Source organism: Hypanus sabinus, chromosome X1 (genome assembly GCF_030144855.1).
Source record: "Hypanus sabinus isolate sHypSab1 chromosome X1, sHypSab1.hap1, whole genome shotgun sequence".
NCBI lineage: Eukaryota > Metazoa > Chordata > Chondrichthyes > Myliobatiformes > Dasyatidae > Hypanus > Hypanus sabinus.
The window spans coordinates 42,638,165-42,661,386 of record NC_082738.1 but is presented as its reverse complement, the minus strand read 5'-3'; the positions used below and the strand labels follow the sequence as shown (position 1 = coordinate 42,661,386).

General features: G+C 41.0%; 1 protein-coding gene across 3 annotated transcripts; it reads left to right on the top strand.

Annotated features, from left to right (window-relative positions):
- Positions 1 to 3,904: 3,904 nt before the first annotated feature.
- On the top strand, positions 3,905 to 22,278 carry ghdc (GH3 domain containing). 3 transcript variants are annotated; one of them, XM_059956474.1, is made up of 8 exons: positions 3,905 to 3,958; positions 5,757 to 6,233; positions 10,707 to 11,319; positions 15,613 to 15,802; positions 18,709 to 18,780; positions 18,881 to 19,014; positions 20,947 to 21,035; positions 21,345 to 22,278. In XM_059956474.1, exons 2-8 carry the CDS (start codon positions 5,757 to 5,759, stop codon positions 21,564 to 21,566), a joined length of 1,797 nt encoding a protein of 598 aa, XP_059812457.1. In that variant the 5' UTR covers positions 3,905 to 3,958; the 3' UTR covers positions 21,567 to 22,278. The 3 variants fall into 3 exon arrangements, with proteins under 3 accessions (XP_059812457.1, XP_059812455.1, XP_059812458.1); XM_059956472.1 differs by lacking the exon at positions 3,905 to 3,958 and adding an exon at positions 3,965 to 4,650; XM_059956475.1 differs by lacking the exon at positions 3,905 to 3,958 and adding an exon at positions 10,435 to 10,547 and having other exon boundaries at positions 6,099 to 6,233.
- Positions 22,279 to 23,222: the final 944 nt, after the last annotated feature.

Sequence of the window (23,222 nt, the reverse complement as noted above, 5' to 3'; positions counted from 1 at the left end):
CAATCACCGATTATAAACATACATTTTTGGTACAGTATTTGGAGTGGTGCAAAAGAAATTGCTTCAGACTATATGAAAGCATGACGGAGTACCATAAACAATACACAAGCCATCACTCAAATCACTTTGTTGAACCAAGTAAATATATGTTGCTTAATTAAGGGTAAATAATGAATTGCATGGGTAGTCTTTTTCTAAAAAAAAGAAACTACATGCAGAGTTGATTTTTCAACACCAACTTTAGTATATCTAGAATCTGGCATTTACATGAATTGTTGGATTCATGACTTACTGCAACTGAAGGACACCACTTTTCTAAACATGTATGTATGGCATCCATTGGTCTTGCGAGACCATGGATCTGCGCCTGGAAAGTCTTCTCCAGGGTGCAGGCCTGGGCAAGGTTGTATGGAAGACCGGCTGCCCATGCAGCAAGTCTCCCTCTCCACGCCACCGATGTTGTCCAAGGGAAGGGCAAGGGCCAAAACAGCTTGGCACCAGTGTAGTCTCAGGAGTTGCCAGAACGAGGTTGAGGATAATGTCAAACCACTTTAGGGACTCCAGCTTTGGATTTGTTCTTGGTTTACTCCCAAAGCCTTTCCCATGAGTGGGTATGGCCGCAAGGCAGCGGAGGTTTGAAATCAGATGGACTTAGATCTCTCTTAGATGGACTGCCTTCCCAGGTTGATGAGCTCCATCTACCAAATCTACTAAGAATTTTTCCATCTCCACTTCTAGTGAACCAGCATCAATAACCCTATAGGTTCACTACCATCTGCATGAAAGTCCTCTCATTTAAAACTTTCCCAATAGTAAAAACATTTCACCATGTCCCTTGTCAAGTCCAAGGATTTTATGTGTCAATAAGATCACCCTTTCCTAACTCCAAAGAATAAAGAAACAACATTCTGATGCCAGAAATTAGTCTAACAAATCTCTCCAAAGCTGGTACCCGGGATTATGTAAGGGTTCCATTCCTGAGAACTGTCCATAATCCAATTTATCTGTGAGCCAAAAACAGACAATTTCTCAGTAAGGGAAAAACAAGTTGGCGACAGAAATAAAAAAAATTCACTCGTTTGCAGCCAATTACTGCAGACGTAGTCATAAAGTCAGAGTGCCGGCAGAGGCAATGAGATTCCATCAAGACATTTCTTATAAATCAAGCCATAGTTCAAACACTTGGATGCGTGCACATACAAGCATTTCCAACATGAATTCTCTCGTGTTATTTTAAACTCTGACAACTCTATAACATCCCTGACCCATAACAATTTGCCTTTTGCTACAATAGGTCTATAGCCAACACAATCTCACTGGCTCTTCATGCAGGCTTGGATCACTTGGACAATACAAATACCGATGTCAGGATGGTGTTCATTGACTATGGCTCAGTGTTTAAAGCAATCATTCCCACAGTCCTGATTGAAAAACTCCAGAACCTGGGCTTCTGTACCTCCCTCTGCAACTGGATCCTTAAATTCCTAACTGGAAGACCATAATCTGTGCGGATTGGACATAACATTTCCACCTCACTGACAATCAACACTGTGCACCACTGCTCTACCCTCTATATCCATGACTGTGTGGCTAGGCACAGCTCAAATGCCATCTATACATTTGCTGTTGAGCCAACTATTGTTGGCAGAATTTCAGGTGGTGACGAAAGGGTGTTCAGGAGTGAGATATATTAGCTGGTTGACTGGTGTCGCAGCAACAACCTTGCACTCATCATCAGTAAGACCAAAGAGCTGATTGTGGGCATCAGAAAAGGTCAGACATGTTAACACACATCAGTCCTCAGAGGGATCAGAAGTGGAGAGAATGAGCAATTTCAAGTTCCTAGGTGGCAATATCTCTGAGGACCTAACCTGGAGCAAACATATTGATGCAGCTGCAAAGAAGGCATGACAGAGGCTATAATCATTAGGAGTTCGAGGAGATCTGGTAAAAGACTCTCAAATTTCTACAGATAGAATGCTCTCCACAGTACAACTGGCTGCATCACCATCTGGTATGGGGAGAGGCTGCTGCAGAAGATCAAAATAAGCTGCAGAGAGTTGTAAACTTAGTCAACTCCATCATGGGCACTATCCTCTCCAGCATCCAAGACATCTTCAAGGAGCAATTCCTCAAAAAGGTGGCATCCATCATTAAGGACCCCCATCACTCAGCTCCTGCCTTGTTCTCATTGCTACCATCAGGAAGGAGGTGTGGGAGCTTGAAGGCACACACTCAACGATTCAGTTCCATCAGATTTCTGAATGGACATTGAACCCATGAACACTACCTCACTACTTTTATATATCAAAGAACGTATACAGTATACATCCTGAAATTCTTGGTCTTTGCAGACATCCACACAAACAGATGAGTACCACAAAGAATGAATGACAGTAAAAATGTTAGAACCCCAAAGCTCCCCTCTCCCACACACAAGGAGCAGCAAAGCTCCCTCCTGCACTTATTTCAGCAAAAAGCATCAGCACCCACCACCCACTAAGCAAACAATAGCAAAGTTCCCAAAGGAGACCATGAGCTGCAGTTTTGCTATTTGTTTCTATTTTTTGCTATTATTATGTATTACATTGGACTGCTGCTGCTGCAAAAATGACAAATTTCATGCCATATGCTGGTGACATTAAACCTGATTTTAATTCTGATTCTGACCAAGTACAATTTACAAGGGAGAGGGTAAACAGCCAGACATCATTGTTCATGTTAGCGCAAATAACATCAACAGAGAAAAGGGGTGAGATCCTGCAGAGTGAGTATAGGGAACAAGTTAAAATGCAGGACTTCCAGGTAGAAATCTGGATTACTTCCACTGTCACATGTTAGTCAGGTTAAGAATAGGGAAATATTGAAAATGAATGCCTGGCTGAAATATTAGTGTATTCAGGAATTCAGTTTTTTGGACCATTGAGATCTTTCCTGGGCAGAAGTAACCTGGACTGGAGGGGGACCAATATCCTGGCAGGCAGATTTTCTAGTGCAGCTCAGGTGGGTTTAAAATAAATTGGCATGGGGGTGAGATCCCAAACATCAGAGGGGCAAATAAGAGACTGGAAAGTGATGGGAAGTTGAATAGATATGGCAGGCAGCAGAATAGTCAGAAGTGAGGCAAGCCTATTGGGATTAATCTGCACTTATTTCAATACAGGAGGCTGATAAGTAAAAAGGAAGAACTTGGGGTTGGGATTGTTATGTGGGACTGGGATATTTTAGTCATAAAGGAAACATAGCTAAGGGAGGTTAGGACTAACAGCTTAATGTTCTGAGGTACAGATGTTTTAGGTGGGATAGAGGTGGAGGAAGAGGAGTTGCATTTTCAATTAAGGGGTATGTCACTGTAGTGAGAAAATAGATCACCCACTGAGGCTTTATGGGTGAAGCAGAGAAATGAGCAGGGCATACCAGTAATCACATTATTGGAATTGTACTAAGGGATCCCCAAATATGCTGAGAGATTGTGTGGAGTTGTAAGAATAATATGGTTGTCACAATAGGGGATTTTAACTTTCCTCACGTAGACTGGGACTGCCATACCGTTAAAAGTTTAGATGGGGCATTCAGGAAAGTTTACTTGGAGGGGGTAAAGCCCAGCCTGTTGTTGGGTAAGTGACTGAGGTGACGGTGAGAAGTACTTTGACAACAACGACTATAGTTTATATTAGTTTAAAAATGGTATGGAAAGGGACAGAAGTGATCGACGGGTTCAAGCTGGGGCAAGGCATATTTTGACCCCCTGAGCTTATCTTCTTTAGGCATTTTTGGTCGAACTACTTGCAGTCCTTGGGAACCCAAGTTTAAGAGAAGCACACAGACGCGGAACAGTACTAATGCTTGGGTGGCAATAAGTAACTGTTCCGCTCTCTGCTGTTTACAGGATGACCTCCGCTGCTTCAACGTCAGCGCGCTGGGTGCGACTTGCGCTGCGTGGCCGAGGCGGAAGAAGGTGAGTGAAGTAGCGGGCGGTGGAGCTGGCAACTGTCAGAACCCGCACCGGCCCCGACATGCTTAAGTTGGATCCTATTCGTTTCTGAATATTACAGGGAATGTTATAAAATATAGAGCAAAGTTATTCCCGGAAAAATAAAATCTCACAGTGAAAATAAAAGGATAAATAATACCGTCGCATGATGCACGAGAAAATGTTATGCCGATTGACAAATACGAACGAATTAGATTTCCTGTTATTTCTCTACTATATTCTCAGGCCTCGTATTCATGAATTACAAATGCACGTGATCTCTCCCGATTCTGTTTCCACCACCCTTAATCACTGGGTAATTTGACTCCCGTGAAATGAAAGTGAAACTCTTGAAAAACAGGCCAAGCAGAATCTGGGAAGAGAAAGGAAAACGCTAGCTGTGTCTTTAAATATATATAGATCTGAACAATGATGGCGTTTGTGGAGAAAAGGAATTTGCAATTTATTTTGGACAAATACACAGTGATTTAATTGACAATCTTAGACATGCCTTCTGCTATCTATACCATTTATGAGATCCAGGGGTGTTTGGATAAGCATGATTCGGGGAACATGGATTTGACGCTGAATGAAAGATGGTAGACTAATGCAGCATCAGTAAAGGTGGCGACAATCGATTTTCGTTCAACAAATACCCCTGGAGGTCAGGGTCTGAGGTTTGTAAATTTGCAGTAAAGTTGATAAGTTTTTTTCACAAATAAGTTATTAATTTGCATTGGAATATATTGACCACAGGTAATAAACATTAATGGGTTCACAGAAAAGTACTGTTTGCAGTTCAGGACCTATAAGAAGAACGTTGTGGCTTTAGAGAAGGTAGATTAGCATTCACTTGGATGCTGTTAAGCATGACGAAAATAAATATAATTTGGCAACTTGGATTTATTCCATTGCCACAGTACAGATGTGATGCAAAAATTTTGAAAATTATGCAGGATGCCACAGTGAATACAGCTAGAACTACACTAGTCTGGATGGCAAATATTCAGACTTTGTTAATTGTAAGACATTTAGAACAACAGCAGGAGAAAAATCTGGAAACTGAACCCAGGGTTTCGATTCAGATAGAGACTTTCAATACAGGAAACATTCTGGGAAGATTAGGAGTAATAAACAGTAAGTTGATACTGGCTATAGCATGGAAACTGATTCTAGTTCAACTCATCTCATTCAGATGCCTAGTTCCATTCCCTCTGCATTTGTCCTGCCTCCCTCTAAATGTTTCCTAACCATAGGGTTGGAGAAAAGTACTATCAAATGATTATTTTTAAAACTTTTCTACTTTGATATTCATTAAGTAAGTGTATTTAATTAAATTAACTTATTTTCTTACAAAGTCATACAGAGAATATCCACCCTGTAAAGTTAATGCCAATTTCGAGGGCAGCTGTCCCATCACCCCTCCCTTTTCCCCATATACCCCTCACAACATACTCTGTTTCATACATGTCCATCAACCTCTTCCCCCCCCCAATTGTTTCTTTTTGCCATTATCCTACACCAAGGATATTTACAGCCACTAGTTAGCCTACCAGCACACCTTTGTGATGAGGGAAGTAGCTTGGCTGCTGGAAGAAAGAACACACAGTTATGGAGAGAATGTGAATACACCCAGACAGCATCCAAAATTAGAATCCTGAACGTGAGGGACGTCTGCAATATTGTATCAAGTTGAATTGGCGGCAAATCACTAGGAAGTAGTATTTATAATGGTGGGATTTCACTTGTATTTGATATATTCACAGTGGTTATGTCTTGACAGATGCTTCTCCTTGCTGCCTTTACAATCCCTGCCGTGTGGGTATTGGTATTGCTCTGGTATTATATCTACAGAAGGTCGCTGGGCCAGAAGAGACCTTTCTTCAGCCTTTTGCACCAGTACCTCTTTCAGTGGTATGTGAGCCTCCTAAGCCTCTCGCAGAGGCGAAGACTTGAACTCAGCACCAAAGATGTTCGACAAGTGCAGCAAAGCACTCTGCTGCACAGGCTCCACAAGGACAGAAACACTGAGTATGGAAAAATGTACCGATTCTCTGAAGTTACAGACCGTGAATCTTTCTGCAACTTCCACCCCCTGACACAATATGGTCACTATAAAGATTACATCCAGCGCATTGGCAAAGGAGAAGAAAATATATTGATTTCAGAGAGACCAAGTGCCCTCTCTGTGACATCAGGGACCTCAGGCTCTACCGCTATCTTACTGAGTGTCAAAACGGCAATTAATGACTTCCATCAGGTACTGGAACTTTATATAATGTGTATCTTTGTGTTTAATGTCTAAAGGGGTGGCATGCTAACGTAGTAGTTAGTGCAATTTCACTGATCAGGGTTTGATTCCTGCCATGGTCCGTAAGAAAAGTTTGTGTGTTCTGCCAGTGACTGCGTGGGTTTGCTCTGGGCGCTCTGGTTTCCTCCCACATTCTAAAGACGTACAAGTCAGGCTTAGTAAGTTGTGGACATGCCAAGTTGGCACAGGAAGCATGGTGCCACTTCCTCTGCCCCCACAATCTTTGCTGATTTGATTTGACACAAACAATGCATTTCACTATATGTTTTGATGTACATGTGACAAATAAATCTAATCTTTACATTTAACTACTGATTTCTTTCTACTTCATTCATCCATTAATTGAAGAATCGAGGATCCAAGGGCACGAACACACCTTTAGAACTGAGATGAGGAGGAATTTCTTTGGCCACAGGATGATGAATCTGTAGAATTTGTTACCACAGAAGATCAGGGAAGCCAGGCCATTGTGTTTATTTAAGGTAGAGATTGATATGTTCTTGATTGGAAAGGGAGTTAAGGTTTATGGGGAGAAGACAGTAAGATGGGGTTGGAAATAATATCAGTCATGATTGAATGGTAGAGCAGACCTGATGGGCCGAATGGCCCGATTCTGCTCCTATATCTTATGCTTAAATTAAGGCAACATTGCTCCTGCTTCTCCTCTGCTATAATTTTGAGGTTCTGTGTTGTGATTCTCATTGACTTCTGAGTACAATGCTCAATGGAAAACTTGGTGTGTAAACACAGAAAATGTGGTATGATTTCGGGTGAGCAGTGATGATGAGCAGTAAGTTGTTTCACATTGTAGCAGAATTTGATTTCCTTTGAAATTTTAATCTGTTGTGAGCAATGCTACAGGAGATGGGTAAGATACATATATATTTAAATCAAAGACTAACCAAGTAGATATCAGTTGCATCACAAAGTCTTTTGTGTGAATCATAAACATAATGTAACCAGACATTCTGCAGATAGCTTTCACTGCGCAAATTATGATCACTAAATTCAGTGACATTTAAGCAAAAAGCAACGTAATTGTTAGTCAATGACCTTGCACAGGCAATGAAGAGTATGTCTTTGCACAGGAGAGTCTGAGTCATTCCCCCCAGGAAGTGGGGGAGGGGGTTGTAGAACTGAAACTTGCTTTTGTACAAAGAGAAAACTGGAAAATGGAATGTTAAACACAAAAGATTCTGCAGATGCTGACAATCCAGAGCTACACACACAAAATGCTGAAGGAACGCAACAGGTTAGACAGCGTCTATGGAAATGAATAAACAGTCGATATTTTGGGCGGAGAACCTTCATCAGGACTGGAAAGGAAGGGGTAAGAAGGTGGGGGGAGGGGGAGGAGTACAAGCTAGAAGGTGATAGGTGAAGCCAGATGGATGGGGAAAGGGGGATGAAGTAAGAAGCTGGGAGGTGATAGGTGAAAAAGGTAAAGGGCTGGAGAAGAAAGAAGAGGAGAGAAGAGTGGATCATGGGAGAAAGGGAAGGAGGGGGCATACCAAGAGACGTGATAGGCAGATGAGGAAAAGCGAAGAGTTAAAAAGGGTGCCAGATGGGAGAATTCAAGAAGAAAGAAGGGGGGTGGAGGAAGAAATGACCAGAAGGAGAAATCACTGTTCATGCCATCAGGTTGGAGCTACCCAGACTGAATATGAGGTGTTGCTCCTCCAACCTGAAAGTGGCCTCATCATGGCAGTAGAGGAGGCCATGGAGCAACATGTCGGAATGGGAATGGAGATTGGAATTAAAATGGTTGACCAGCAGGAAATCTTGCTTTTTGTAAATGGAGTGAAAATGCTAGACAAAGCAGTTCCCCCAATCTATATTAGGTCTCACCAATGTAGAAGAGACTGCATCGGGAGCCAGATACAGTAGGTGATCCCAACAGATTTGCAGGTGAAGTGTTGCCTCACCTGGGAGGACTACTTGGGGACAGGAATGGTGGTGAGGAGGAAGTGAATGGGCAAGTGTACCACTTTTTCCACTTGTGGGGTAAGTGTCAGGAGGGAGATCAGGGGGAAGGGACAAGTGGAGAAGGGAACCAGAGGGGGCGTGACCCCTGCGGAAAACAGGGAGGTAAAGATGTGTTTGATGTTAGGGTCCCGCTGGAAGATGAAGTGTTGCCTGGTATTGGTTGGGTCGAGGAGAACGTATGTCTCCAGCGGCTGAAGAGAAAGGAGCAGAAGGTGCCTTCTCCCTTGTATCCTTGCACCAGTCTGTGTCTGTAATCAACCTGGTAAAAGGACAATAAAGACAAAAGTTCAAACGTTACAGTAAGACAGAAAAGGATGGAATAAGATGAGCTAAAAATATAATTGATGTGCATGGGACAAATAAAAAAGGGCCTCTGCACCCAATCATATTTGTAAATTGCAACTGTTATATGTGTGTATGCATCTGTGTTATGAGTTATTCTCCACCATATACAGATTTACACTATAACTCAGCAGAATATAGAGTTTGGGCTTTAAAGAAGCAAATATATCTCACAAACTGAGTATAAGACAATTACATATTAGTTAAACCAATACAATGTGGGGCAGCATGCAGTGTCGTCATGGAATAACCGTGATAGTTTGCATATACACAGGAAGTTGCAGTTTTGAGATGCCTGCCTCGCGCCTGGCTGTGGTGTAAAAGTCCCTCACCAGTGTATTGTCATTACAACCCCCTTAATGCCATGAAGTAGTGATATTTGCTCACTTTTTATCTGATAATCATACCTGCAAATGGATGGAACCTGTGTAGGAAATTATAATGGTGATAGGTCATAATGATAAATAATCTCACTAATCCTGAAATTTCAATTTAAAAGTGTAAAATATACTTAGAATTTAGTGCTTGCTTGTTCGTATTTAGCTAACTTTTTATTTTCTGTACATTATTTCAATCTATGCTTTTTGGTTTAGACGGTCACAGTGAGCCTCAATGTTGCTTTTCTGTTTGCACCTTCCGTTCACCTCACTGACTCTGTTTTAAATCCTTACAGAGTATCCAGACATTGTCAACTTTCAGCTCTTTAATGGTTGGTCCTGGTTCCAGTAAACAAATGGATTAATTATATAAATCAATAAAGTAGCAAAATCTGATTCCCAGCAAAACTTATAAGTTTTCATAATGAAAATATTGAAAGCCTTTGAAGGATTACTTCAATATGAAGATATTGATTATATTAATAATTTTAAATCTTACTGAAAATATTAAGAATATATTGACATTGTTGGGTTGTGATTTATTATTCCTTGACTGAAATGATTTAACTGGAGGTGTGGTTCCAGTTAGTAATCCAAATCAAGATCAAATGTATTCGGCATACACACTTAAACGTGTTAGGAATTTGTTGTGGTGTATTGGTCAGGGTGCTACGTGCAACAAAAAAGTCCAACAATTTTTAAAAAATGATATAAAAAAGGTAGAGTTTAAAATAAAAAATAAAGCTGGGTTAAGTATGGATATGGAATAAAATGTGCATAAATACATAAATACCAGCATGTATTTACAATGTAAATAGCATTATAACAAGTGGTTGAAAGTTTACAGTTCAGCAATGGGAGTAATAGAAGGGGGCGAGGGGCTAACGAGAATGGTCAACCAGTTTATCTGCCTGGGGGAGAAAATGTTTAAGATGGTGTGAAGCTGTTGGTTTTAATAGCTCTATAGGGCTTTCCAGAAGAGAGCTTTTGGAAAAGGCAGTTTGTAGGATGGGTAGTGTCTGCAATGGTTTATCCTGCCTACAGCTTCATCCTGAACGCATACTGTACAGGTCCTGCAGTGATGGCAGACTGCAGCAATGACCTTTTCTGCTGTCCTGACAGCTCACTGTAGTTTTTGTACATTGTGAGAGGATGCTTTACCATACTGAACTGGGAAGTTGCGCTGAAGATGCCTTGGCTTGTGCTGGAGACCATTTTGTAGGTGTACATCAGCCACTATGTGGCTGAGGGAGTCGGTGAATTAGCTGCCTTGACCTGGATGGGGGTTGAGTTGCTCGGGTGGAGGGGAGATGAAATGATCTAATTAAGTGGGGAATCAAATCCACAACACAGATTCAGCAGATGCTGGAAATCCAGAGTTAATACACATGAGATGCTGGATGAAGGATCTCGGCCCAAAATTTCAACTCTATTCCTCTCTGTAGATGCTGCCAGACCTGCTGATTTCCTCCAGCATTTTGTGTTTGTTACTCGGGTAGGAGGAGAGCTGCCTTTGGCATCCCAGACCAGTGTGAAGTTTCCAGTTGGAATGTCATCTGTAAGCAATTCCTTAAAGTCAAGTTTGTTCCTATTATTTAAAATGATAGATACTTGTTATAGAAATAACCATAGTGATTTATCCAGTATATTGAAACTCTTTGCTATCACTGCCTTATATTAACACTATCTAAAACTATTGATTTTCTCCATGTTTCAGGCCTTTGGTGCATGCTATAATGCAAGGATTAATACCTACCCACAAACCAGAAATCTACAGAGAACTGCAAAGTTTTTCTACCCACCGGTTTGGAGAAAGTCAGAATCCGATATTCCAATTGGCTCCGGCTATGTCTCTACAATGGCTTCCAAACACTCACTGAGTTTGTACTCGACACCTGTGGCCGGATATGAAATAACAACTGCAGCGGAGGCACAGTACATCCACCTCCTTTTTGCCCTCAAAGATCACACTTTGGGGATCCTGGAGGCGAGCTTTGCTTCCATAATCTATCATGCTTTTGTTTTCCTGCAGCTTCGGTGGGAACAATTGGTTGAGGACATTAGGGTGGGGCGTGTAAATCCCGAGCTGACTGTTGCCGAAGGTGTTCGCCTGAAGTTAAATGCCCAGTTAAAGCCTGATCCTCAAAGAGCCCTGAAGCTTGCTGGAGAGTTTGTGAGTGGATTTAAGGGAATTGCTCGCAGAGTGTGGCCCCACCTCAACTTGGTTGTTGCTGTGGATTCTGGGGCGAACAACCTGTATGGTGATCACCTGAAACGATTCTACTGTGAAGGTGTTCCTATTTACTCTCCTATTTATGCAGCCACTGAAGGTAATGAGGATTCACTTGGCTTAGCTTAATACCCTAACTACTTAGCAAATTTCTGTGTTTCGTCACCTTCCAGGGTCAGATAAATGAGACAAGCAGCTCTCAGACTCACTCAGATATACCTGCCAATCATGAGCTTGAATTTATTTGGTGCCTTTAACATAGAAAATTTATCCCAAGGCAGAAAGGCTTCATAGGGAGAAAGCTGCCAAGCCTAAAATGGAATAATAGCCAAAAGCTTGGTTGATGATTTTGGAGGCGGACCCAGAGTATTAAACTTGGCCCAGACTGGCTTACTCCTTTTTTGTCCCGCGTACAGGATCATGGGGGATCTAGCCAGAAATGTGCAAATGATTATAAACACATTTTTTTTTGCAGATGCTGGAAATCCAGAGTTAACACGCACAAAATGCTGGAGGAACTCAGCAGGCCAGGCAGCTGAGTTCCTGATAAAAGATCTCAGCCCAAAACATTGACTCTGTATTCCTCTCCGTTGATTGTGCCTGACCTGCTGAGCTCCTCCAGCATTTTGTGTGAATGATTATGTTGATTGTGTCTCAGGATCACAAGCTGATTTTAGAACAGTGCAGTACAGTACAGGCCCTTCAGCCCACAATGTTGTGCCGACCTTTTCACCTACGCCAAAATCAATCTAGACCTTAATCCTCCATTTTTCTTACATCCATGTGACTATCTCTGAGTCTCTTAAATGTCCGTAATGTATCAGCCTCTGCCGCCAACCCGCACCCACTGTACTGCTGTTGCAAGGAATGAAGTGATGTTGTCAGTGATATTAAATCCGATTCTGTGTAAGAAAGAAATTTACCTCCGGCATCTCCCCCCTCAACTTTGCTCCACTCACTTTAACAGGATGCCCTCTGGGATTATGCGTTGCCACGCTGGTGCAAAAAAAAATGTTCTGGCTGTCCACTGTCTGTTGCACACGTTTCTCAAGTCGCCTTATTCTCCTTTGCTCCAAAGAGAAAAGCCCTAACTCGTTTCAATCTATCCTCATAAGACATGTTCTCTAATCCAGGGCCATTCTGGTAAACCTCTTTTGCATCTTCTCTAAAGCTTCCACAACTTTCCTATAATACAACAGTGCAGCACAGGACAGGCCCTTCGGCCCTCAACGTTGTGCTGAACCAAATAAATTGGTAATCAAATGGCCATCGAAACTAATCCCTACTGCCTGCACAATGTCCATCTCCGTCACATTCATTTGCCTATCTAAATGTCTCCTAATGTATCTGCCTCTACCACCACCTCAGTATTGCAGGCACCTGCCACTCTGTGTTTATATAAAAAAAATTGCCCCTCACATCTCCTTTCAAATTCCCCCATCTCACCTTAAGTGTATGCCTTCTGGTATTAGACATTTCAACCCTGGGGAAAAAGTAGGTCTACTCTATCTGTGCCTCTCATAATCTTATAACCCTCTATCAGATATCCCCTCAGCCTCTGTCGCTTCAGAGAGAACAACCCAATGAGGCAATCTTTCTCTTCTTCTCTGTCATTATGTCTTTGCTATTAAATAAACCATCAAGTCTGATAAACCAATTTTAAGAGCAGACAATATGAGGAATTGCACTACTTTGGTCATAAGGTTTGATCAGTTTCTTATGGGCATCTTAATTCTACAATTTTAATGAAATACATCAAGGAAATGAGGCAGAAGTTACAGGTTATCAAAATAGATATTCAGCTGTGTATCATGATGTTGAATATTCTTTCAGTTAAGGCAGTCCTAGTATCCAATGTGTCTGTCAAGTTCTGGCCACTTGTTAGTTATTTGATGATTTCCTTGTCCCTTTATGCTGACAAATTAAATTGGTTTATTATTGTCCATGTACCAATGTACGGTTTTGCATGCTATCCATACAAATCATTTCATCACATCAGTACATTGAAGTAACATATGGAGAAAGCGATTACAGAATAAAGTGTTACAGTTACAAAGAAAGTGGAGTGCAGGCAGACAATAAGGTGCAAGCTCATGACTAGGTAGATGTGAAGTCAAGAGTCTACCTTATTGTACAAGAGGTCTGTTCAATAGTCTTGTACAGTGGGATAGAAACTGTCCTCGAACCTTGTGGTACGTGCTTTCAGGCTTTTGTATAACCTACCTGATGGGAGTGGGGAGAAGAGAAAATTTCGGGGTTAGGAGGGTTGTTTTACAGAGGCCATAAGGTAAGATAAAACTTTATTTATCCCGAAGGAAATTATTGTTGCAAGGTTGTTCAGTCAGAAATATTTACTTTAAAATACAAAACGTAAGCATTGAGGTATAAAAGTACAAAATGTGCTTTTAAAAAGTAATAATGCAAAACACAGATGTGCAATGAAACCGTACTGGAGGAGGAGGAGTTGTAGAGAAAGGCTCTCCTGTGGCGTTCAGAGGTGCCATGAGAGGGAAGCTGGTTTTCATGACGTGCTTCATGTGAAAACCTTGTCATTTAGCCTGCCCTTTGTGAAAAGATATTTGGAACATGTAAACTACTGACTGAATAAAGCTGAGTAAGAGCAGTCATCTCCCCAGTGAAATTGACCATCTGGTGTCTGCCTTCCAGTGTGAACATGGTAGGTTCTAGAATGGCTTGGGGCAGAAGAATTTCTGCAACATTAGGATAACGTCATGGGTTTAGCTCACCAATTTCAGAACAGCTTCCACGAGGAAATCTGCAGATGCTGGAAATTCAAGCAACACCCACAAAATGCTGGTGGAATGCAGCAGGCCAGGCAGCATCTATAGGGAGAAGTACAGTCGACGTTTCAGGCCGAGATCCTTCGTCAGGAGTGTTGACAGTGCTTCCCACCAGCGTTTTGTGTGTGTTGTCAAAACAGCTTCTTCAGGTTTCTGAACAGTCCACCAACCCATGAGCACTCTCATTATTGCTTTTTTTTGCACTACTTATTTGTTTTGTAATTTATAGTCATACTTTTCTTTGCAGTGTACTGCATAATAATAAACTTCATGCCATATTGGTTAGTGATCATAAATCTGATTCTGGAAAGGATTGAATTGATCCTGATGTTTCATTAAAAGTGATCACTTTGTTGGGTACCTCTTTTACCTAATAAAGTGGTCACTGGGTGTATGTTCATGGTCTTCTGCTGCAGTGGCCCATCCACTTCAAGGTTTGACAAGTTGGGCATTTAGAGACCACCTTCTGCACACCACTGTTGTAATGTCTGGTTATTCGAGTTACTGTCACCTTCCTTTAAACTTTGGCCATTCTCCCCCGACCTCTCTCATTAAGAGGACATTTTTGTCCACAGAACTGCCACTCGCTGGATGCTGTTTGTGTTTCGCATCATACTAGAGGCTGTTGTGTGTGAAAATACTGGAAGATCAGCAGTTTCTGAGATACTCAAACCACCCCATCTGGCACCAATAATCATTCCACAGTCAACATCACTTAGATCATATTTCTTCCCAATCCTGGTATTTGGTCTGAACAACTGAACCTCTTTGACCATGTCTGCATGTTTTTATGCATTGAGCTGCTGCCACGTGATTGGCTGATGAGATATTTGCTTTGACGTTCAGTTGTAGCTAATAAAGTGACCATGGACCGTGTGATTGGTTCAAACAGCCTGATACCATACTGCAGTTTCAGTGTAATCCTATATAGGGATCTTCAGTATTGCAGGGGATCTTGTGTTCTAGGTTTTGATATGGAATGGTGGGCATGAAATGTTGTTCTGGTCTTACCCTAATGTAGCCATTGGACAATCCCGAAAGATGAATTTTCATTATTAACGACGCTGATTGAACTTGCATTGGCGAGGTGGTGGAGTTACTGAACCAATATCCAAAGGTCAGGAAAGTTGATGGAAAGACTCGAGTTCAGATCTCTTGTGAGGTAGTGGGGGAATTTAAGTGTAAGAATTTGAATTGATCTGGGATTTAGTCTTCTAAAGCTCTAGGGAGTACAGCCCCAGAGGCATCAAACATCGCTCATACGTTAACTGAAATGGCAATTAGAAATGACCGATGAGCAACACAGTCTGTGAATAAATACACCAAATAAGATGAGCTCTGGCCTAGAATAATCCATTTACAGTTTGCTCTTGGGCTCAAGCAGAGGATTTGGCCAGTGAATGCTGACAGACTGCATAACTGGAGCCTGACGCTCTCAACCCCTCTCGTCCTTGTGCATACTTTCCAACAAGAATCATTGAACAGCAGGGAGGAACTGAAACACTAGCTCTTTTATTTTCCCCGATTTAGCTCAAGGGCACTTAAAACAAATGTGAATATGTTCGTTGAAACATCTTGAACCTATTTCCTAGGCCTCATCGGAGTGAATCTGTGGCCAGAACAGCAAGAGCGACATTACCTTCTATGTCCGCTATCAATGTTTTATGAATTTATTCCTGTTAACTTCTCTGAAGATGAACAACCACAGACACTGTTTATGGAGGAAGTGAAGGAAGACGAATTATATGAACTGGTCATCACCAATGCATCTGGTTTGTACAGGTAAAACATCAGATATTTAAAGATTATTACTTGCTTTCTTGCATTATTAAGAAAGTAAAATATCAGCATATTGTACAATTATATTCAAAGGCAAAGGTTTAAAAATGCAGCACGATTTTAAAAAAATTATTACTGTTCTGTTTTATTAATTGAAGTCTGATCATTGAAGACACTATTGATGGCTGTCTGTTCTCTATCCTCTTTGCTACTGCCATTTTAGGGAAGCATCCCAGTAATGTTGAAGGTCAATAGGTGAACAAACCTCACAAAGCATATGTGATTTTAAAAGCTTTATAATCATCATGCTTTGTAAAGTAGTGGAGCTTCATCGAGCAGCATCTATCACACATCTTGTTCTGAGCTCATAATGGACCTGCGAGTGTCTGCTTTCTATTTAGCCTGTAAACTGCTGAATGCAAGCAGTCCCCATTCGCACAGTCCACTATACTAACTTATCCTGAAACACTAACCCGGTTCCTCTCTCTTCAGAAGCTGTCTAATCTGCTTTTATTCCAACTTTTTCACCTCCGTTTTTGTTTAGCTTGTCAATGACTGCTTAAGTTCTGGTATAATTCTGCTGAACCCAGACCAGGGTTAGCACAACCTCCCCCCATGTGAAAAGCCACTGACCTGAAAGGATTAACTCTGCTCCCCCCTGCTGATGTGTACAGTACAACCTGCTGAGCTTTCCAGCAGTTTTTAAAAAATTTATTGTACTCCACGTGAATTTTAACCAGAACTTCGTGCATTTCAGCCATCCTGTGTGTGTTTCAGACTTCTCAGCTTAAAGGTGAAGCTTTAGAGAGGATGCAGAGGAGATATACTAGCATACTGCCTGGATTACAGAGCATATTTAAAGAGGATAGGTTGAGCAAGCTAGGGCTTTTCTCTTTGGAACAATGGAGGATGAGGTAACTTTATACAAGTGTACAAGATGTAACTCTGTGTCATCAGTTACATGCATACATAGATGTCCACTCCATCTAAACTCTAAGCTTGGCTGCCACTGTTAAGTTTTGTATGTATCCAGGTTTGCCTTTGGGGATCATGAGGAAAATGAGAAATCCATAGCTGCATGTTGTATGACCTTGTAGTACCAACATTTAGCCACAGGATGGAGCTCTGATTTAATGGAAGCGTGCAACAGTGAGCATCCTCATCTCCGGGAATGTCCGCACCCAGCAGGTGATCATACAATATGTACAAACATAACCGTGCAAAGTACTGAAGTTGTTGTTGACACAGCAATACTTCCTGCATTTTCATACACCTGAAATAAATTCCGCAGCTGTCTATACTGTGTTCAAGACATCGTTGTCCATGCTACACATAATTGTGCTATATGAGTTGTGTTACTGGACTAATATTCAGAGACATGGACTAATTATCTAGAGATGTGTTAATTTTCACTACTGCAGGTGTGGGATATAAAGATATGTTAATAAAATGAATTGGAAAATTGAACCATGATTGGTAATGATGACCATGAGACTTCCAGATTGTAGTCAAAACCCTATCTGGTTCCTTAATGACCTTCATTTAAGGAATTTTCCCTGGTTGTCCTTTATGCTTGCTTCAACATGGTTCCAGACCCACTGCCATCCAAAATGGTGCCAATAGCTCTTTTGAAAGACAATTATGTGCAGACAGCAAATTCTGGGTAGAAACCTGTTGTGCCTTTTCTAACCTCAGGACATCCCAAACTAATTTATAATCATTGGCTTATTCTCTTTTAAAGTACAGCCATTGCTATAGCATAGAAATCGTGACATTCAATCAGTGCACAGCAAGCTCTCGTGAATAACAATGTGATGAGATTTTTTAGTGACACGGATTTGGCGATGATTGGGGAATGGACCACTAGGGAAATTAGGGCTTTGATCAAGTTGCTCTAAATCATTCTGGCCTTCATTCCAAAGACAGACTACTTACTGCCAACATGATATCAGCCAGTGAACTGCCAATAGGGTGGGGTGAGTAACGTATACTGTAACAAATAGCCTGTTGCTAAGCAGAGTCAATTACTCAATAACTAGTCAATTTAATGAGTGGATGAAATTAACGACAATGGCTGCTTCTGGTAACAGCAGCTTAATTACTCCAGAAAATGACTCCCAAGTCCAAAAGACTTAAGAGATGCAGAAAAAGCTTTTAATATAATGGTGCGGTGGCTGGCTGGTTTTTAGTTAGCCAGTTTGATTTGATTTTGTTTTATTTAGCGATCCGGTGCGGAGTAGGCCTTTGAGCCACGCCACCTGAGCAATCCCCAACAAACCCGATTAACCCTAACCTAATCACTGGACAACTTACAATGATTAATGAACCTACCCAGTACGTCTTTGGACTGTGGGAGGAAACTGGAGGACCCAGAGAAAACCCACATTCTACGGGGAGGACGTACAGAGACTCCTTACAGAACGCCACCGGAATTGAACTGTGAACTCGGGAACACCCCGAACTGTAATAGCATCTTGCTAGTCGCTTCACTACCATGATGTGGAAGCTGTGGTTATTTTGGTTGGAGCATTGGGAGGTGATTTGATTGGTAATTGACCTTGCACAGGTTCCAAGCTGTGCAGTGGGAAGGTGATGAGGTAACATCTAGTATATTGTCAATTTTCTCTGCAGGTTATAAAACTATCGAGGATGACAAATAAACTCCCTTCTGAGCTTTTATGTTCTGCTCATTTGTTAAATGCAGATGTATTTCTACTTTGGGCCCACTGGGTGATAAAGCCCCATTTAACTAAGCTGCTTTGAAGTTTCTGAAACTGGAGTTTAGCGTTGTTTATTGGGGAATTACAAGAGCAGGTACTCTGAAATAGACAGAAAGCTCAAAATTCAACTTCAAGGAGTTCATGCTGTACCTCAGAAAACGTCATGATGATACTTGTTGGTCCTTTCAGATACCGGATTGGAGACATTGTGAAGGTGGTGGCTTTTCACAACCAGAGTCCAGTGGTTGAGTTTAAGTACAGGTGTGCAAGTTAACTTTCATCAGTTTGCTTTATCTAGTTTTTCTGAAATATTTACCTCAAAAATAATACATTGATATCTTTTTATAAATTTCTTTGTCAGGCAAGGGCAGATGTTAAATGTCAGAGGAGAAAAAATTACAGAGCAGGCCTTCTACCAAACATTACTGCGAGCTGTGAAGTTGTGGCCTGGTGTTGTGCTCCTCGATTACTGTTGTGTAGAGAGTGGCCTTTTGGGTAAGTATTATTTGATAAGTGGTAAATCTGAAGGGATTTTCCTTGTGCATTTAAATTATAGAGTATATGCCATGTCCGATTTTATAATGTGTGTTGTATTACCTTTCCATCAAAACTGAAAGACAAGCTTGCAGTTGGTGATTGGAGCACCATAATGCTGAAGCAATAACCCATTGTATACCTCTGCTGGCTAGAATCAAAGGGTTTTTGGCAGAGTCCAACAGAGAGAGCAAGATGACCATTACAGAACGAGGAATCCTCCAGCAGCTTGTTGCTCCAGATTCCAACATCTGCAATTGCTTGTCTCCTCCAAATTTCCTCTTACTTCAGAACATAAACATAACAGGACCTTCAGCCCACAATGTTGTGCCAAACTAATTAAGCTGATGATTGTTCTAATCCCTTCTGCCTGCACGTGGTTCGTATCCCTCCATTCTCTGCATATTCATGTGTTATCAAAGTGCTTATTAAATATCTCTGTCATATCTTCCTCCATCACCTCCCCTAGGCACACACCACTGACTGTGTTTCGATGAGGTCTCTTTTCACAGAGTTCCAGTGTTTACTCTGTACTTATTTACGCCTTTGCTGTCTATGTATCACTTGTTCCTCTAAGCCCAACACAAGTGCCTATGTCCAGAACTGATTGAATGGTGAGGGATTCTGCCCTTTGTAGATACCTCATCCAAAGCACAGGACAGGTGAGGAGTGCCCGAAGGCTTGTTTTTCAAAAAAAAAAGTGTGGAGTTGATGAAAAATTTGTCCTGCTTTTGTAGGCAAGAAGTATAATGTAATACATAGCACAGACATAGATGATATTCAATACAGTCAGAAATACTGATGCATGGAATTTGTCTGGCACTTGAGGAAGAACTCAATCTTGGAAGGAAACGCGAAGGACTCAATTGACTCGGAAGGACCATTTTAACGTTTGTTTTGCATAGAGATCAAAGACTAATCCACCCAAATTCCCTCTGTCCACATTTTGTTACATTACTAAGGAAGGGTTGTTGTTCCTCTCCGTGTCTTGTGCTGCATCAGGTGGCAACCTTGCACTTAACCGGTTTTTTTACCAGGCCGAGTTGCTAGCTCAGCACTTAACCCAGCACGCAAGGAGCCACTCGGATTCGAACCCAGGACTACTCGCCTCTAAGTCCAGTGCTGATGCCACTACACCACAGGCTAGCTTACTGAGGAAGCGTGTTCTTGTCTTAACGATGAATCTTTTACCTCTGCTGTGTAGATGTGCCATGGAGCCCAAGAGCCTGTTCGAAGAAGAGCAAGAAGATTGCTCTTCCTTGAATAATCTTAGATATTAATCAAACAAGTTCCACATTTCATGAGAAGACAGAAGTAGTTGCTTTCTCATTACTGATGGCTAACATTGTTCCTTCAGTCAACACCACTCAGAAATAGATTAACTGGATATTAGTCCATGTCTGCTTCCAATGGTATTTTGCTATGTTTAAATTAACTGTTACAATTTAGCAAATTGCAATGATGAACTTCAAAGTTAATCAATTAGTTATAAATTATCCATAAGATTTATCCAGAACACGATGTGTAAATGAAAATTCTTTCTGTCAGTGTACCAATATAGTCCATCAGATTAATGCTATGATGGATTGTAAACTTACCATTTTATTAAGGAAAATTAAAGCTCTTAATTTTCAGTGGCTTTACAGTGTGTCAAATATTGATAATTATACTAAGGTTCTTGACTGTGACATCTAGGGGCTGATTTTTCTCAATCTGTAGCAAGGTGATCAATGTTAGTAAACTTGGAGTAACTATAACTGCTATTGTAATATAAAATTGCCTTTTTATTCAAAATTATTGTAAAGCATTTCATTGGCAACAAAAACTGCTGAAATACAGGGTTATGCAGATAATTTTGAATCCTTTACAAGTAGTTCAAATTTCTTCCTATAGGGCAATTTTGTGGTGGTTCAGATCCTCATTATGAGGTATTTGTAGAGATCGAAGGAGTCAGAAACTTGTCAGAGGAACAGCGTTACAAGGTGAGGCTCCATCTTTATTTTCCTTTATGGAGAAAAATTATGCTCATTTAAGCTGAAAATTATCTCTCCTTCAAAGTTTTCAGACAGCTGTAAAGCAATGCTATCTGATAATTAATATAACCATAGAAATCATGTAAAATAGCCATTTTCCTATTTTGATTGGTAGCAGATTTATCTATTCCCTTCATTAGAGCATTATAGGTAATTTTAGATTTAATTTCTGTTTAATTGCTAACAAAAGCTACGCTGTATTTTAATGATTATTTTAAACGTTATTGTTATTAACCTCCACTCTTCAATCTCCTTCAGTTGGATCAGTGCCTTCAAGAGGATTCAACAGTGTATCAATTATTTCGACGCAAAGGCAGCATTGGACCAATGAGAGTTCACATTGTTGCAACGGGCAGCTTCAAGGAGCTAACGGATTTCATCATCGCAAATTTAGGCACTTCGCATAATCAGTTCCAAATCCCCCGTGTTCTGAAGAACAAACAATTTTTGGACTTCATTCAAAGAAAAGTAATTTCATGAAGTCTTTGCTTTTTAGTTTCATGTCTTTGAGCCTTAATTTAGCTTCATTCACCTCTTCCTTACGTTGGATTGGTAAAGGCCAACAGCAGCTCTTTTTGGATGTAATTCTGCCTGACTCTTGTGACTGATTTTGTTTTTACCCTTTTGTTATGCGTCTTCGTGAAGTCAGTCCTGGGGGTTGGTGGTGCAGGGGTGCGGGGGTTGTGGTTGGAGCCGGACAGACTGTGCAAGCTCCATTGGAGCGTGGAACCAACCAGGATGGAAAATCATTGTCATTTTGCCAATATTTGGATTCTCATGTATACTGTAGCTTCATATGAGGTCTCTGCAGTGAAAATTGTGGATTGGATGTACTAGAATGAACTAAAATCCTGCCTCAGGCACTCTGGGAGAGTGCTTTGGTCGGTGGGATTTGCTATCTGCCAAGATAAAATCTCTTCCAGAGAAACCCACTATTATCATAACTAATCACAGCCCATTAATCTGCATAATTATTGATTTTTTTTGCTTTAAAGCAATTTACATCAGTAAACATACATTCAGTTATTAAATCTGCTTGTATTGCTGCAAAATTTAACTTTATTGTTCCTTCCCTTGCAAGTTACTTGCAGGGGACTGCTGCCATTGTTTGACAGTGTAGAGTTCTTTTTTACTCTGTCATGTTTTAGCCCGGTTGTTGCCTGTTCACAATTAAAGTTGGAGTTGGTCCACAGCTATGCGTTTCAAATGTGGTCATTTTGATGGTAGAATCTCACCCGTGAGTGATCGCTTTCTGATATGGAGCATTTGTTTGTATATAGGGCAGGCGGTCAGCTGTTTCATCATGTGGTTGTGCCGTGGGAACTTAACACAACACCTTCAATTTAACCCAGTGTGTGTCCTCTTATGAATGCGATAACATCTGGGCAGCTATTAATCTCGCCTATTTGTGTGTGACCACAGCACAAATAAAATTGTGGATGTTTATGATGTGAATGGAGTCGTCACAGCCTTTCATAGTATTATCGGTTGATGTATTGCAATTGAGAATTTTCACACTTGTTCTGTGCCTTTTTACAAGTGCTTATCCAGATACTGTTTGATAGGCTTTCCCCATGCATTTGAGAAATGATCATTAGATTCCACCATCATCCTGCCTTCTTCCATTTAGTCCTTCCAGCTATTATCATTAATCAAAGGCTGTAATTAGTGAATGTGCCACGTTGGCAATCCAAGATTGTGAAGCTGCTTCTAAACTCTAAGGATTAATTGGGGCACAGTGGAACTACAGCTGTTCAGACAGAAAGGAGTAAGAATATGATTGTCCTTTATTTTAAAGTTCAAAGTAAATTGATTATCAAACTATTTTGTGTCAGTTTTCACTGTGAAAGACATTGCCGATATGCCAGAAATTCGAGAGCATCATGTGGCTGAAGTGAGTGTAGTTGCTATAACTAAGGGTTGGGAAGCTGAAAGGTCTGAAGGTGGGTAAGTCACCTGGACCAGATGGACTACACCAATGGGTTCTGAAAGAGGTAGCTGAAGAAATTGTGGAGGCATTAGTAATGATCTTTTAAGAATCACTAAATTCTGGAATAGTTCCAGAGGACAGGAAAATTGCAGATGTCACTCCCCTCTTTAAGAAAGGAGGGAAGCAGAGGAAAGGAAATTATAGGC

What these genes read in the sequence shown, in the direction of transcription:
- ghdc (XM_059956474.1), top strand. Translation starts at nt 5,757, where the DNA reads ATGCTTCTCCTTGCTGCCTTTACAATCCCTGCCGTGTGGGTATTGGTA. An exon ending in TATTTATGCAGCCACTGAAG is followed by an intron (nt 11,320 to 15,612) that starts GTAATGAGGATT and finishes CCTATTTCCTAG; the next exon opens with GCCTCATCGGAGTGAATCTG. An exon ending in TGTAGAGAGTGGCCTTTTGG is followed by an intron (nt 19,015 to 20,946) that starts GTAAGTATTATT and finishes TTCTTCCTATAG; the next exon opens with GGCAATTTTGTGGTGGTTCA.